This window comes from Humulus lupulus, chromosome 6 (assembly GCF_963169125.1).
Source record: "Humulus lupulus chromosome 6, drHumLupu1.1, whole genome shotgun sequence".
Lineage (NCBI taxonomy): Eukaryota > Viridiplantae > Streptophyta > Magnoliopsida > Rosales > Cannabaceae > Humulus > Humulus lupulus.
This window is the reverse complement of record NC_084798.1, coordinates 212,128,179-212,144,348: the sequence shown is the minus strand read 5'-3', so window position 1 is coordinate 212,144,348 and position 16,170 is coordinate 212,128,179. Positions and strand designations below refer to the sequence as shown.

The 16,170-nt window shown below is 33.9% G+C and overlaps 4 protein-coding genes across 4 annotated transcripts; 1 reads left to right on the top strand and 3 right to left on the bottom strand.

Annotated features, from left to right (window-relative positions):
• Positions 1-3,320: 3,320 nt before the first annotated feature.
• LOC133783153 (DNA repair protein XRCC3 homolog) lies at positions 3,321-4,467 on the top strand. The gene has a single exon (XM_062222697.1). The coding sequence runs from the start codon at positions 3,364-3,366 to the stop codon at positions 4,243-4,245; it is 882 nt and encodes a 293-aa protein (XP_062078681.1). The 5' UTR covers positions 3,321-3,363; the 3' UTR covers positions 4,246-4,467.
• Positions 4,468-4,699: 232 nt separating this feature from the next.
• On the bottom strand, positions 4,700-5,406 carry LOC133785955 (ribulose bisphosphate carboxylase small subunit, chloroplastic-like). The gene is made up of 3 exons (XM_062225168.1): positions 5,401-5,406; positions 5,166-5,297; positions 4,700-4,924 (listed from the first exon to the last, which is right to left on the bottom strand). The coding sequence occupies exons 1-3, from the start codon at positions 5,404-5,406 to the stop codon at positions 4,700-4,702; spliced, it is 363 nt and encodes a 120-aa protein (XP_062081152.1).
• Positions 5,166-8,462, bottom strand: LOC133783152 (pentatricopeptide repeat-containing protein At2g42920, chloroplastic-like). Its single transcript, XM_062222696.1, has 3 exons — positions 6,566-8,462; positions 5,401-5,552; positions 5,166-5,297 (listed from the first exon to the last, which is right to left on the bottom strand). Exons 1-2 carry the CDS (start codon positions 8,194-8,196, stop codon positions 5,477-5,479), a joined length of 1,707 nt encoding a protein of 568 aa, XP_062078680.1. The 5' UTR covers positions 8,197-8,462; the 3' UTR covers positions 5,166-5,297; positions 5,401-5,476.
• Positions 8,463-11,507: 3,045 nt separating this feature from the next.
• LOC133783151 (VIN3-like protein 2) lies at positions 11,508-15,942 on the bottom strand. Its single transcript, XM_062222695.1, has 5 exons — positions 15,721-15,942; positions 15,451-15,543; positions 13,725-14,391; positions 13,084-13,406; positions 11,508-12,891 (listed from the first exon to the last, which is right to left on the bottom strand). The coding sequence occupies exons 2-5, from the start codon at positions 15,479-15,481 to the stop codon at positions 11,705-11,707; spliced, it is 2,208 nt and encodes a 735-aa protein (XP_062078679.1). The 5' UTR covers positions 15,482-15,543; positions 15,721-15,942; the 3' UTR covers positions 11,508-11,704.
• Positions 15,943-16,170: the final 228 nt, after the last annotated feature.

Sequence of the window (16,170 nt, the reverse complement as noted above, 5' to 3'; positions counted from 1 at the left end):
GTACCACCTAATGTAGTGTTGAGCACCTTAAGGTGTCAAATAACAATACTCATAAACAATGAACAATGATATGTACATTAAAATTATGCACCAAAATATTACACAACACCAAATGATATGGTACTGTTTTATATATAATTTAAAAAAAAAGAAAGCGAGAGTTCTGTCTTGATTGTTCAAATAGTCCTATCACTCTAATACTAAAAAAGAAGTATCTCAATGGTTTGTGATTTGAAAATAATTTTATTATGTTTAAAAGTTAAAATTGTAAAAGGAAATATTGATACTCCCATATTATAGAAATATGAAAGAAATATTCTATATCGTCAGAAATTTTAAGAAAACTCATGTGACATAATGGATACTTGTCTAAACTCAAAATCTCATAAGAAAATTTAAGAAATACAAAATATAATAATAATACATAAATTGAAAATACTCTTTCTAATAAAAACAGCAAATCTATTTAGTAATTTATAGATATCTTGATGTGTGGATATCTTTATAATTGCATTATAATAATATATGTAAGAAATATATTAAAAAAATTATATTTGAAAAGGAGATATTTATCTATTGTATCTTATAATCTTTAGATATATATATATATCTCTCTTTTATTTTTTAATTTGGTTGTTGAAATTCAATCTATATACTGAGATATATAGCCATTATTGTAGATATTTGAGAATTTTTAAATGGAATTAATTTGACATTTTGGCTTAGAGGATATTTTTTCCTATATGTTTAGATATTTTAGAGAAATTTTACAAAAATAATTTTTACACTAAAAAAATATAGAATCATATACTTTTTTTTGATACATTATTAATAATATTGATATTTTAATCTTTGTCTACTATCTCAGATCGTATGACACTTGTTAACAAGGTATGTGTGTCATTATTTGTCAGTCTATTGGTCTTTGTTGCCGCTTGCTCGTCCCTTAAGGATATTAATTCACTGTATTAGCTATAGGGATAACTATATTAGACTTGGTCTTTGTTCTATGTTTGATTAGAATCTAGGTCTTACTTTTTTTAAAAAAAAATTAGAAAGGCACTTCAAAATAACAATATAACTAATCACATTTGTAGAAATAAATTTCCAGATACTGAAAACAAATTTTTATAACTTTTCAATTACAAACCATTCAATCATTATCAGACGAGGCCAAGATACATACCACATTATGCATCGTTTGGGAAATATGGATTCCTACAAACAAATTAACACTTTTAATTTCTTAAATCATGAAGGTAAAACACCTCAAAGCAAACTAAAATAAACCAAACATATCACTCGTGAATTGCTATCCATAAATCTAATATTTTATTCTCCAATAAGGTTGGCTATTTTTCGACCCAATGACAATGCCCTTAAATAATACTTAATAAATAAATTTATGCAGCATTTATTTATTTTTTTATGTTAATTTTAAATTGACAAGTGTAACAAAATGGCTAGTAGAATATGTTTAATTAATCATATTAGGACACAATACAAATGTGATAAATTTATTAACATTGTGGTTGTTTGGTAACACTTAAAAAAATATTTTTTTGTTTAATTAATTAGAAATTTAAAAATTAAACATAAAATGTGTTTGATAACTCTATTTTTATTTATTATTTTTTAAAATTTTAATTAAAATTTATTAAATTTTGAAAATAAAAATTTTTCACTTTCAAATTTTTTTTAAAACAGTTTTCATTTTTTTTTCTTCTCCTCTTCTTCAAATCAACACCTCATATTATTAAACAAAAAATAAAAATAAAAGTTATCAAATATATTTATTATTTTTTGTTTTTAAAAACAAAAAACAAAAATAGTTACCAAACATATTTTTATTTTTTAAAAATAAAAAAACAAAAATAAAATAATATTTCTATTTTTGTGTTTAAAAAATTCAAAAATAAATTTTTTACAAAACAGGCCTTTAATGTTTTGATTAAATTAAGAGATCACTTACATATACATTCTTTTTAACTTAATTACTATATAATCACATTTTTTTTAATTCTACTATATAATCACTTTGAATTCAAGTATTATGTCAGTATTAAATAGTGTCGTATTATAACTATATTGAGTCAATCAAAAATACTATATTATGAATTGTTATTAATGAGGTCTTGGAGTGAATCAATTTACTTGCTAAGGGCACCATTGGTTCCCAACACCACAAGGAGGTGGCATACCACTATTGATGCAATCCAATATCTGGTCTCATTTATTTGAATTTAATTAGTAATATGGAGTATCGCTAACCAATCATGGAGTGTCTCCTCATGTGGTGTTAGACACCTTAAGGTGCCAAATAGCAACACTCTTCACTGGAACCATTGTCACATTCTCTTTTCCGTTTAGGGTTTTCTTCTCTCCTTTGCTGCTGACACTAGGGTTTCCACTCATTTTTGGGTTTCGCTTGGCTGGAGTGTGAGTGGCACCTCCTCCAGCAATGTTGCGTTCGTTTCCTTGAGGGGATTTCTGTCCTCGGTAGCTTGCCATTCTTGGGATTTTTGTGGCATCTTCACTTTGCTTCTTAGGTAGTTGGTCCATTGGGGTTGTGGAGTTGTCTCGACGTCATGTTTTGAAAGTGGGTTTGGCTAAGGTTCTATGGGTTTCTGGGGTGCTTAGGTTTGGGTGTCAATGGGGCTTGCGTGGGTGTGCTCTATTGTGGTTTAGGACGCTCTCATTTTCAGATCCAAGGTGGTTGTAGTGTGACTATGCTTTTTTGCCTTTATCTTTATAGTTTTTTATTTTAGTTTATGTTATGTTATGTTTGTGTTTGCTTCTAATAATTGTGTCATATTACCCTGTTCTTGGATCTGTCCCTAGTTGTGTTTGTTTCCACCAATGAAGGGTCGTTGAGGCAGTTTGGAACATCTTCGCTTAATTATTAGATGTCTCACAGACTAGTATTTTATTGTGGTGCAGTCTACTGTTAGGGTCATGACTCTGTCATTTGTTTGCCTATTTTTATTTGGGGATCGTTATTCTTGGATGGTTATGCTCCTCTATTGTAAACGACATGGTTTTCCATTTGTTCGGTCCTCAATGTGTGAGATCTGTCAGACTTTGTTTACGCTTGACCTGTAGGACTTTGTCTCATTAAATCATTGAATAAATATTTTAAAAATGTTATTAATGTAAAAATATTATTATAAAACATATAATTTGTTTTTTTGAAAAAAGATCAGTTTCATATATAAAAAAAGTATAGTTAAACACATAATATTTAACACTAAATATTGATAGCATTAGTGAAAAAATATATATTTATTTATTTTCCTTTCCCGCCTTTTCTTTTTTCAGTTATATACTGCTTTGTCCTCGTTCCAACAGTGGGACAAGACAACAATGGCGGTGACAACCCCGGAGAGCCTCGTCAGCCTCTTCAACAGCACCCGGAAGATCCCGTTCGGGTGTCCCATCCTCGATAGCTTTCTCGGTGGTGGCATTCCCTGCAACTCCGTGACGGAGCTCGTCGCTGAGAGTGGCTGCGGCAAGACCCAACTCTGTCTCCAACTCGCTCTTTCCGCTCAGCTACCCCTCAACCAGGGTCGCCTTTCCGGTTCCTCTCTCTACATACACACCGAGTTCCCTTTCCCCTTTCGCCGCCTCCAACAACTTTGCCACGCCTCTCGTCTTGGCGGAAACTCAGATAATATTTTTGTTCACGCCGCCCATTCTGCAGAACAACTGCTCGATGAAATGCCTAAGATAGAGTCGTTTCTTGTTGACTCCCAATCCCGCTTGCCCATTAGACTCATCGTGATCGATTCAATTGCGGCACTGTTTCGTTCCGAATTTGATAACACCCATTCCGATCTTAAGCGGAGATCATCTCTGTTTTTCAAGATTTCTGGTCAATTGAAGTCCTTGGCAAAGAGGTTTAATGTAGCGGTTATGGTAGCAAATCAAGTGGTTGATTTCATGGGGGAAAATGGTAGCTTAAATGGGCTGAGGATTGGGAACTTAGGCTCTTTGTATTCGTCTGGAAGGCGGGTTTGTCCCGCATTGGGGCTAGCTTGGGCAAACTGTGTGAATTCCAGGTTGTTCTTGTCCAGGAATGAGGAGGTTATAGGTGCAGATATGAGCTCTGCAAGCACTGGTGGCAATGGAGATACGCTGTGTAGGTTAACAAGGAGGCGACTTTATGTTCTTTTTGCGCCTCATTTGCCTGAATCCTCAATTGAATTTGTGATCAGAAGAGAAGGGGTTTTTGGAGTCAACAGATAACAAAGGGTATAACAATATGTAAGTGTACATGAATCTATGTGTGTGCTAGCTAGGATGGTTGAGTTTTGTTTCAATTTCCATGTTTGTTTGTTCGAATGTTTTCATAGTACTCATCAAGTGGTAATTTGCTGCAATATTTTGTCGTATTCATAATTTATTTTGAATCATTGAGAACTTTGTAATTCAAGTGTTATTGTCTAATAAAATTTGCTTTTTGAACCAGTCCAATCCCATGTCTCTATACTTTATTTATAGCATTACACCACTATTATCCATTAACAAGTACTCAATTTGTCCCATTGAACCAAAACAAAGAACCATGGAATAATTAGTAACAAAGTAGAAGTATTTTATTATGAGCTTATTATTTTCTTACTAAAACAGACCAAAATGAAGTACAACACAAACGCAACTCGTCCCAGAGGAGAAAACCAAACAGAAACTGGTACCCTTTTCAGGTAGGTTTTTGAATTACAAAGGACATGCACTGACCCTGGTTCAGATTATCAAAAGCTAAGCACCGTATATAAGCAGTTGGGTATGCTTTTTTGCAGTCATGGATTTCATTGAGGACCTGAGAAGAGTCATTACAGCCAAACATGGGCAGCTTCCACATTGTCCAATATCTACCATCATAGTAGCCTGGTATCTTGCTGTTCTCCCTGTATACATGCCCCACCTTCATGAATTGAGGAGAAAAACATTAAGTGTTACAAGGTATGATTCTTGATAAGATACCAAAAAATAACCTAAACTAGAAGACTAAGACAACAACTCATGAATTGTTACCAATAAATAGAACAAATATTCCAAACCCAGATAAAAAAGTGCAGCTTAACTGGCATATAGATTCCTATATAATATATGAAATCGAACAATCAGACCCCAATTTAAGACATGCAAAAATATTAGCTTCTGACCTCATCAAATTCAAGGCAGGGGATCCATCCCTTTCTGATCATGTAGTCGATCTCTTTTGCAATTGAGTCATCTGAAAGAGGTGGGAGATAGGATAGTGCCTCAAACTTCTTATTGTTGATTGGATTCCATGTCTGTAATATTAGGAAAAACCAAAAGATTAAACAAAGTAGAATGAAGAAACAGAGCTTCATGGATGCTTTAGATCAAATTTGATTCAGATATGGCTGTTGTTACCTTCATGCAGTGAGTTTTGGAACCATTGGAGACAGTTTTCCTGGTCCACCCAACTGAATCCTTAGCTGGAAGAAGCTTAGGAAAGTTGGGTTTCAGGCCAACATAGCCAGACACAGCAACCGGAGCAGAAAAGGTAGACATCCTCAAACTTGCTGAACAGGAGAAAATAATAACAAATGAAAAGAAAACTATATGCTGCACTGCAGTGTCTAGTAGTGCAAAAGTATCTCTTTTTTTATTATTATTTTAATACACAAGTGATCAAATAGTTTATTGGGAAAATGGTGGAATTGGTTCTGAAAACAACAAAAAGGAGTCAGCTTTATGTTTGTGAGATCAAGTGTGGTTTTTTCTTTTGTGAAGATAAGTGGTATGGTATTTGAGAAGACGGTGGGTACTCCCAGGTGGTGTAGAGTTTTCACTATTTTGAGTTAATCTTGATCATCATCAATCACCGTACATTTGGCACTAGTGAAAAGGTTTTGGGGCCCCACCTTGCGTTTTACCACTTGTGAATTGAAGACATCAGCACAACAGTTTCAATTAAATGTAAAGATATATCTAGTGATGACCGCCATTTGGTTTTCTTCTTGAAGCTTGAAAAACTAGAAGAAATTCAGGATGTGGACATGGGTTCCTGAACAGCTTTCGTCATGTTCCAAAAATAGATCTTGGACTTGAAGTGTGAGAAGCCAAGTTGAACTGTTCAATGGTCACTATGGATATCAAATACACCACCAGCCATGCATTTGGTACTAATATTTCGAGTATTGAATCAAGAGAGTCTTGTGTGACTGAAGATATAGAGAATCTCTTCAAGAAATTCATGGATGAAAACAAGAGAAGTGACTAATTAAATCATTAGGCAAAAGTCTCTAAAATTACATATGAAAACCATCAAAGCTGGCTGCCCCATTCATAGCTACTCAACATGACAAAACGACATTATTTATTTATTGTTTGACTGATATTTTCATGAACTGTCACAAGTGATGCATGCATTGAATATTGAATTAGAATATTTTTGTTTTATTTTGAGTTGTAAAAGTCTTATTATATTTTTGCTGCTGAATCAAGATTTGTTATTTGTTTCCCTCTCTTAAGATACTTCGATGATCTTTGTCCATTAAATGTGTGTTTAAGTTATGGGACTCTATTATCTTACCATAAACTAAAATACATGGTTAAAGATTGAGCTATGGAAGAGCTTTTAAGCTCCCTTTTCAGTTGATCCAAAACACAGTAGATATTCCTTGACTGAGAATGAGACTTGTCATCAGCTACAAATTTATGTACTACACCACTAATCTCGATGAAACTCCAAGCAGAGATGGTGACAACATCTCTTTCCTTCATCATTTTCCTCAGCCTAATCACTTCTTCCCAGCTACCAATTGTGGCATACATATTGGCTAGAAGGACGTACCTTCCACTGTGTTTAGGCTCTAATTGAATCAAAGCCTTTCCCACCATCTCTCCTAATTCGACATGGCCATGCACTAGACACCCTTTTAGCATTGACCCCCAAATGGCTCCATCTGGTTCCATTGGCATATGCCTTATCAACATTTCTGCCACTTTCACTCTTCCTGACCGTGCCAAGATATCAACCATGCAGCCATAGTGTTCGATCTCGGGCGAGATCCCGTAAACTTTAGCCATGCGTCCCCAAAACAACCATGCCTTGTCCACCAGAGTTTCGTGGTTGCAAGCAGTGAGAACCCCAATGAATGTCACAACATTTGGCTCAGGTCCTTTCTCTTCCATTTCCCTGAAAAGCTCAAGACCCAACTTGTTCTCTCCGTTAACAGCCAACCCCACAATCATGGCTGTCCAAGCTGTTACATCTTTTTGAGGCATTTTATCAAATATCGCTTGAGCATCTCTGATACACCCACATTTTGCATAGAAATCTATCAAAGCAGTGCCTAGCTGAAGTTCGTATTCAATACCATTTTGGTCTAAAAACAAGTGAACCCATTTTCCTTCTTGAAACGCTCCCACTGAAGCACAAGCATTAAGAACACTAACCAAGAGAGACCCTTTAAGATTCACATTAGAATGAGTCTTCAACTCACGAAACAACTCAATTGCTTCATAGAAACAACCGTTCCGTACGAACCCAGAAACCATTGCACTATAAGAAACATCATTCCTCATAGGCATTTCATCAAACACCTGACGCGCTTCATCCACCAAACCGTTACCACAGTACCCACTCAATAAGCTAGTCCGACAAACCACATTCTTATCAACACTTTCATCAAAAACACGATGAGCAAACTCCATTGCTCCAAACCTGGAATAAGCACTGACGACAGAGCTAGTAACATAAGCATCAGAACCATGGCCAAACCTCACAATCTGACCATGAACTTGACCAAGCAAACGTACAACGACGCAAGCCTGGACCAAAACGGTGAAGGTACGTGCATTAGGCTCAACGCCGATTCTTCTCATTTTGGTATAAACAGAGAAACCCTTTTCGAAATGCGAGTTTTTGGCGAAGCCCATTAGCATGGAATTGCAATGGAACACATTGGGTGTGGCGATTTGATCGAAAAGAGCCTCGGCGTAGCCCAAGTCACCGAAGTGTGGTGAAGCAGAGAAAGCCAAGAGCTTGCTGGCGATGTAGGTGAAACGAGAGAGGCCTTGGATGATGGCGTGAGCATGGATTTGCTTGAGCTCGTCCATGGTTGAACATGTTTGTAGCAGACGAAGAAGAAGACATGGACTGTCGTCTGTGATTGAAGTAAAGAAAGTTCTGTTCATAGCGAGTTTGCCATAACAACTCATTTAATGGTCTTCTTCTCCGTAAACAGGTAATAACGAAGTTCTTTTCAGGCTGCTGCGTCGTCTTCTCCGGCGGTGGGCAGCCACATCTGGTGGTTTCATTTTCGAACTTGGGATTTACGAGAAGTGTAGTATGAAGACACAAAAATATAAAATATATTTTGACAATGAAAATTTTAAAAAAATAAAATTATTTTTCTAATTTGGTAATAGCATTTCATCAAAAATTAGTTAAAAAATTATATATAAGAGACTTAATTATTAGTTGCTAAAATTTATAATTCAGAGATTAATTTACTAAAATCCATTTTCTTGAATGAAAGACCAACATTAAACCTTAGAAAAATGAGGTGTTCTCTCTTACACATAAGTAATTAAACAAAATAATTAAATTTGAATTATATCTCTTCCATATAAAAATTGTGTAAATAGCTAAAAAAAATTATTTTAACAGTATTTTTCTAATGTTAACTTTAATAAAATATTAATATAATTTGTAAATATTATTTAAAATAAAATAAATAATTACAAAATTAAAATATAATATTTTTGAGATATTTTATAATGATAATTATTTAAAAATAATAAATAATTAAATAAATTAAAATAAGATATTTTTTTTTAGATATTTTACAATGATATTTTTTTAAAATAATAAAATCATATGTTTTATAACTTAAATAAAATTTAATTAAACTTAAACTCACCTATTATAACAATAACATATTAAACTTATAATATAATTAATCTACTGTCAATTAGCAATAATTTTTTTGTTAGAATAGCAAGAAACTTAAATTTAAAATTCACTTATAATATTTAATATCACATTAAATATATAATATATAATCTCATGTTGTCCTTCCTAAATTCAAAAACTATAACAACCATAAACTTAAACAAAAATAAATAAATTATTTAATTAAATATAATATTTACTTGAAATTTATATGACATTAATATAAATTTAATAAAAATAATTAATAAATTCTATAAATAAAACTAATGTGCAATGCACGTTGCTTGTATCTAGTATAGAGTCTATGATATGGTAAAGAAAACTGTGTTAAGTTATATTGGTTATTTTAATTATAACGAATTTAACAAGTTTTCAACAAAATTTATATAATTAAAATAATTATTTGAAATTAAAAATTATTAGTGCATAAATCTCCCATTTAACCTTTATAATTAATTCATGACAATGTTATATTATAATCAGAAATAAATTAAACATGAATTCATTAATATCATATCTACTTATGCAGTATAACTATTTAAATATTATAATTTAAGCATAACTATTCTCTATATTAATTAGTTAATATGACTAACATTATTTTATATAAATGTTTTGCAACGTGGGAGTAAACAAAAATAGTTTGAAATCTCTAATCCCAGACAGTGTTCTTGGACAGCTTTATCGATGCAAGTTAGGCTATGGCACATTTTAGTTTGAGAAAACATCGCAGTGATTATTGTGTTTATGGTCAATACTATTGAGTAAGTTTGAGAAAACATCGCAGTGATTAGTTGCACTGTAAACTTCGAGACTCCTTCCTCTAAAAACATTTCTGGTATAAAACCATTAGTTTCCAATTGTTTGCATACACAGAAAGTCTTATGCTCCTTCCTACTCAACAGTGTCCAAGCAATACAACACAGTAGGACTGAGCATAAAATCCGAAAAACCGAAAAAACCGTGTACACCGACCTACCGAATATCGAAAAAATCAAAACTGTTTAAACCGAAAACCGAAAAAACCGCCAACGGTACAAACCGCCACTGTTCAGTCGGTTTTGAAATTTTGGGTGAACCGACCAATAAAACTGAAACCGACCGAACATAATAAATTAATAATATAATATTATATAATTATTAATTATTAATTATTAAAAATTTTAAAATTTGTACTTTTAATTATGGATTTTTAATCATGTTTCAAACTTTAAAATTTGTAAATGTAATTATGTTCTATATATTTATGTTTTAAAAATACACAAAAATAAATTCCAACAATTCAAAATTTTTAATTTTTTAACTAAAACTTTAAAAAAAAAAAACAATAATCAATTCGGTTTGGTCGGTTTAATCGACCAAACCGCGGTCCAAAACGGTCGGTTTTTGGATTGCACAAATCCGGACCGAAAACCGAATTCTGGATTTTTTGTTGTGAAAAAACCGTCCAAACCGACCGATGCTCACCCCTACAACACAGGAGCTCAACTGTCTGGAGTTGAAACTCGTTGACCTGAAAAAGACTCGTCGGAGCAGTTGGGAAAGTGAACATGGCGTCCACGAGCGGTGGAGAGTACTCGGAAAGCCATGTTTGGAGTAAGAACATAGTTGGCTTGCCCTTTGATTTGTGGTGTAAACTAAAGATAGGTGTTTCTTAGTTTCTATGATATTTCACTATGGTTGGGGAAGGTCTACAGAAAAAGGAAGACTTAAGTCCTACAATCACTTGTATAAATAGCTTATACAAATTTACAGTTCAGAGGGAAAAAATAGAAAAAACCTTACAATTCCTTGACATGAACAGATACTCTTTTTCCAGACCTGAGTCTTGATGAATGCACTAGTTTAAAAGTCATTTGACAGACAATTTCAATCACTTGATTTAAATCAAAACCTTCTTCAAGATGGAAATTGAAAATTACATGTAATCTTCATTGCTTCATTTAAACCACAAACTAAATCAAAATATGAAATCAAATTAAAAATTTTGTTCTAAGATTGTTGTGAAACCAAATGAGCTTTTTAAATTCAAGTTCAAAGAAAAATACAACAGAAATAGGACACCTAATAAATTGGAGAAATTAGATTCATACCATTTACAAAGAAATTTTCTTTGATCATATATACATATAGGAGTATATGAAGAGGAAAAACAAAATTCTATGGCTTGATTTGACTTCACCCATTTCACATGCTGAAACCAAAAACCAAACCAATAGTTTTTAAAAAAAAATAAAAAAATCTAAAACCATAACCAAACCAAACAAGTGAAACCAAACCAAAACAAAATTTCCATCAGTTTGGCAATTTTGATGAATATCCTATAGATAAAATTGAGTTTTGCTAGTAGCCCTCAACTAAGCCCATCAGTTCTTTAGCTTGTCAAAATGAGTTCAGACAACCCAATTCCTAATTTCTATCTAATAGCAGAATCGAAAAGTTTCTTCAGCTAACCTGGACTTCAGCGCCGCCTGTATTTTGGTTTGTCTCGTGCTGCCACGTGCACAAAGATTTAAACATTCATGAACTAGTAAGCAAAGTCAATTTGCCAAAATGGATATGAATTGAGACAAACTGAATAAAACAAATTATCATAATAAATGATATCTAGACATTCTTAAATAATAAGAATGGCAAATGGTAATGACAAATATATATAAATGATGAGATAGTTCAAATGAAGCATGTTAGGAGGTCTAAAGAATTACTGCTGAACAAACGAGGAGTACGTTTGCACTCAAAATTCGATTCAACTAAAGGCAAAGCTGATGATTAATGCCAAAGCTTCATGCAGAACCCTGGGACAACAGAAGATCTCTTGCTTGAGATGCTTTCCGAAAAGGTGTCAACAAGTTGCTCAGCAAGTGATGCTGGTTCTTCTATGAAAGCGTCAATAAACACCTTAACAATCCTTAGCTCCTGTGGACTCGCTCTCAAGCTATACCAAGTTAGGAATTTCTGCCTGAAGTTCTTCTCTATATGACCCTCACATTCTAACCATCTAATCACCTTCACATAATACTCAAAATCCCTGTCTGAAAAACCGTTTCCTACACATTCCTCATCAGGCCTTTCTGCCTTTCTTTTCTTCGACGTGCTACCATCTTGGGGTTCTCCTTTCCCTGCTGCATTTTCCAGATCCTTGCTGCTGGATTTGGATCTCACATTTCTTCCTAGCCCCTCTTTTAGTATTTCTAACTTGCAAGGAGTAATGGGCAACCCAGCATCTGAGCTACCAGCAAATGGCACACATTCCATTCCAGTTCGAACTGGAGAGTTTGACCCATTATCAGTGCTAATGTCCTCGACAATTTGACCATCAGATGAGGGTTTGTTATCAGGTTCTACAACATCAGAATTTGATATGGAGCCAACCAACCCAATGGAACAATTCCCATCTAACAAAGAAACTTGATTTCCCATGTTTCCTCCTTCACCTGTGCTGTTGCACGTAATAGCACCATTGGATAAACTAGCAGAAACAATCTTTTCGCTATCCTTGCAATAACTATGATAATTGTCTGGACGGGTATCAGCCTGCTCACTAGATAGTGCAACGTTATTAGTTTCATCTTCTACTGAGGAAGGATTAGAGAGGCTGCTACAGTTAGTTGCGGGGCTTTGACTTCTTTCCAGAACATGGCAATTTGGAAGTTCCTCCGCATGGCTTGTGGAGAATCGAACTACAGTGGTACCCAACTCCTTCATACCATCATGTGAAACAACTTTGAAACAATACTCTGTAGCAGGAATAAGACCTCTAACAACAAATCTTGTATTTGGCGCAAACAGTTTACAGGTCGGTTCTTTAGGATAGTTGATATCATCAACCTTACAATGCCACAAGGAATAGAGTACACTATTATCTGTTGAAGGTTTTCCAGGTTGCAAAAAAATGGTGAGCGATGTTGCTCGGATGTCTTCAAATTTGATCATGCCTGACATAATTGGTTTTTTCTCTGAAATGAAGGGTTTATGAAACAGCTGAACAGTCAATATTTTGCTCCTTAATTAGGAACTTAAAAGTAAAAAAATACCATTCACATAATAAATTGATTATATTTCACTAAAGGCCCCTCAAGGTTACTTGAGTTTAATCACGACGAATGATTTATTATTGCTTGCCATTTGTCAACACAAAAGAGCATTACCTTGTTTGATGGGATTGGGCAATGGATCAGAGGTTGCAATAGAATGCATTGAATCCAGCAACTCCACAGCAGAAGCACAAAGTTTCTGAACCTCGGGTCCAGAAGAAAGCCTGTTGACAATACCCCTAGTACCCATTTTCACGGCCAAACCATCCAATGGACCAACTTCAGCTTCAAGCCTCTTTGCAGCTTCATCAACAAGCTCATAAAGCTTTTGATGTTTTTCAGTTCCTTTGAGAAGTTTTTGGCTTAAGGAGACACGATATGACAGAATGTCTACCCGTCTGGTTTCCCTTGCCATGACCATTTGCTTTCTCCAGCACCTGAATTAATTTAACAACCAATTTACAAGGATTATATGTAGTTTAACTACTACATTTAAGAAAATAGACATTACAAAAAAGAGTCCATTATGGCTTAGTTACAGATAATGCAAGCCGTCATGTCTATAAATCCAATGACCATTAACTCATAGGTCATAAGGATCTAAAAATTGCATAAAACTTTTACAAAGAAGAAAATTAAGCATATTGACAATAAAATAAAAGACCAGCATACTCGAAGCACAGAACAAACAACCAAATACATCAGAAAAACATGATCATATTTATTTATTATAGACAAAGATCATAAATATTTACCCGAGTAAATCATTCTCTTTCCCACAAAATACGCAACAAAAGGTGCCATCATGCTCCCCAATACCAGATTTTTCATGTGTCAAAGCACACTCAAGATGGCATGACATGCCGCATGAATCACTTTGAAATGGAGGCTCGGAGCAGCAAATTAACCACAAGCTAGGGTCTTTGTTATCATCATACTTATTACATATGCAACACGAACACCTCTTGCAGAAGGCACCTTCTCGACTTAAAGTAGCTCTACAAGCAGAGTTTTTGCAATATATTACAGTGTTAGCCAAACTGATGATGCCATTGTTGGTTGATACATAACTAGCAGCAGCAGTAGATAGCCGAGAAGGTTGCTCAGTTTTCCTCTGCCGTTTAGCAGCTCTTTGCCCAGGCGGAGGAGAAGCCAGTGAATCAAGGTCTGTTACAAACTCAATCCCTCCTGATTTCTTTTCAGATACAATTTTCAGAAGATGCTCGATAATTTTTAACTTGGTCAAACCAGTATACTTTCTTTCCTTTCCCATCTCAACGCAGAGGATCTGCAAAATTTCCTGACGACTCCATGATTGTAGCAGCTCAGAGGCACCTTGTGACCAATTTGATATTTGATAAACAAGTTCTCTCTTTTTCTCCATACTCATCTTACCGCCTTTCGATGGATCAAGATAAATTCCTGAAGCCAAAATGACACAAGATGAGTGTACTTTTAGTGATAATAGGTGAAATTGATTAAGAAGAGTTACCTAGAAATACAAGGAAGGGTGGGAGAGAACAAAAATTGGAAGAGTGTAAAGAAAAGAAAAAACATCTAAGGAATAATGAAGAACCAAACTTCAACACAAAACTCCTTAGTGATAATAGGTGTAAACATATAAATGCCATTTTTTTAAGCATTCACATTACAACTACTAACCCCATCCATTAACCAGCCGGTTTGAGACATTAAGAAGCCCAAAGACAAACCCTTTTTTCATTCTTTTAACCAAAAAAAACAAATGAATAAATTAATTAACCAAGTGGTTGACTTGTACGAACTAAGACAGGCCAACTACATTATACATCAAACAAAGTAAGACTCCATGTGATTGGGTAAAGATGCCATCAGAGTCTTCATAGATTGTTGTACTGAAAACAACTTCATTAGAGTTTGACCACAAAATGCCCCTGGCTCTGCATTTCCGCAAGGCTGGGAACATGGGATACTTACCCAGGTAGCATACTCTTAAATGACAATCCATTGTACAATATAGAGTTTGCATAGTCAAAATCATTCACATAAATATTTTATATAAAACTGATAGAGACATCACTGCATTATAACATTTGATTGAAATAATAAAATGTTTAACTCTAAATAATAATAATATTTAGAATAAAGAATAAAAGGCAATGCTGAATACCATAATAGGGAAAATTATCTAGATTCAAACATCGATCTATAAACAACAATACATCAATTCACACACACACATATATATACATATAATCAATTTAATCAATACTCAAGAAAACCCAGAAGCGGAAATCGAAACCGAATCCTTTAAACAACAAATTAGACAATGTTATATAACAATTTGACCATCACCCAGATTACAAAATCACGAAAGATTCAACCTTTTCAAGCCATCACCTAAGAAAATCAAACCCAACATTTGAGAAACCATTATATCACAATCTCAGATGGATTAAAACCCAGATATACTCTCACTTCAGTGATTAAAAAAAAAATTACCCTCAGAAGAAGAATCGGTAGCCATATTCATAGAAAAATACAAGGAACCAGTCAGCTCACCACATTAGCATCAACAACCCAACTTTTGCGAAACTGCAAACAAGAAAATCCTCAGAGCACAAACAAAAATAGAAACAATATTTACATATTTATGAAGAAAAAAAATATATATACATAGAAGGAAAAAAAAAAGTAATATTTAAAAATAAAAATAACCCAAAAGAGAGAAAGAGAAGAAGGGTGATGATGAAATAATGAAATAACAAATACCAAGAAAGGAGGGTTGAAATTCTTCCACTAGAAACGAATCCATGACTTGTTTCTTCTGGGTTCTCTCTCTTCTCTCTCTCTCTCTCTCTCTCTCCTTGGTGGGATTTAACCAGAGAGGAGGCAGGAGGAGATTCGAGGGAGCAAAGTACTCTCTTCTTCCCCTTAGAAGGATTAGAAATATAGACAGAGAAGTTTTCTAGAGAGAGAAAAAACTGAAAAGAATACACAGAGATATATATATATATAGATATATATATATAAATGACCCTCAATGACTACGATTTGAGAGGGCTTAGCCTATACTACTCCAACAGTGGCTTACTGCATGCCATCTTTTTCACCTCAACGTTCTTTATTTATTTATTTAATTATTTTTAATAATAATAATTATTATTATTATTATATTAATTCATTGATAGAAAATATACCTAACCCTAGTAAAAAGTAAAA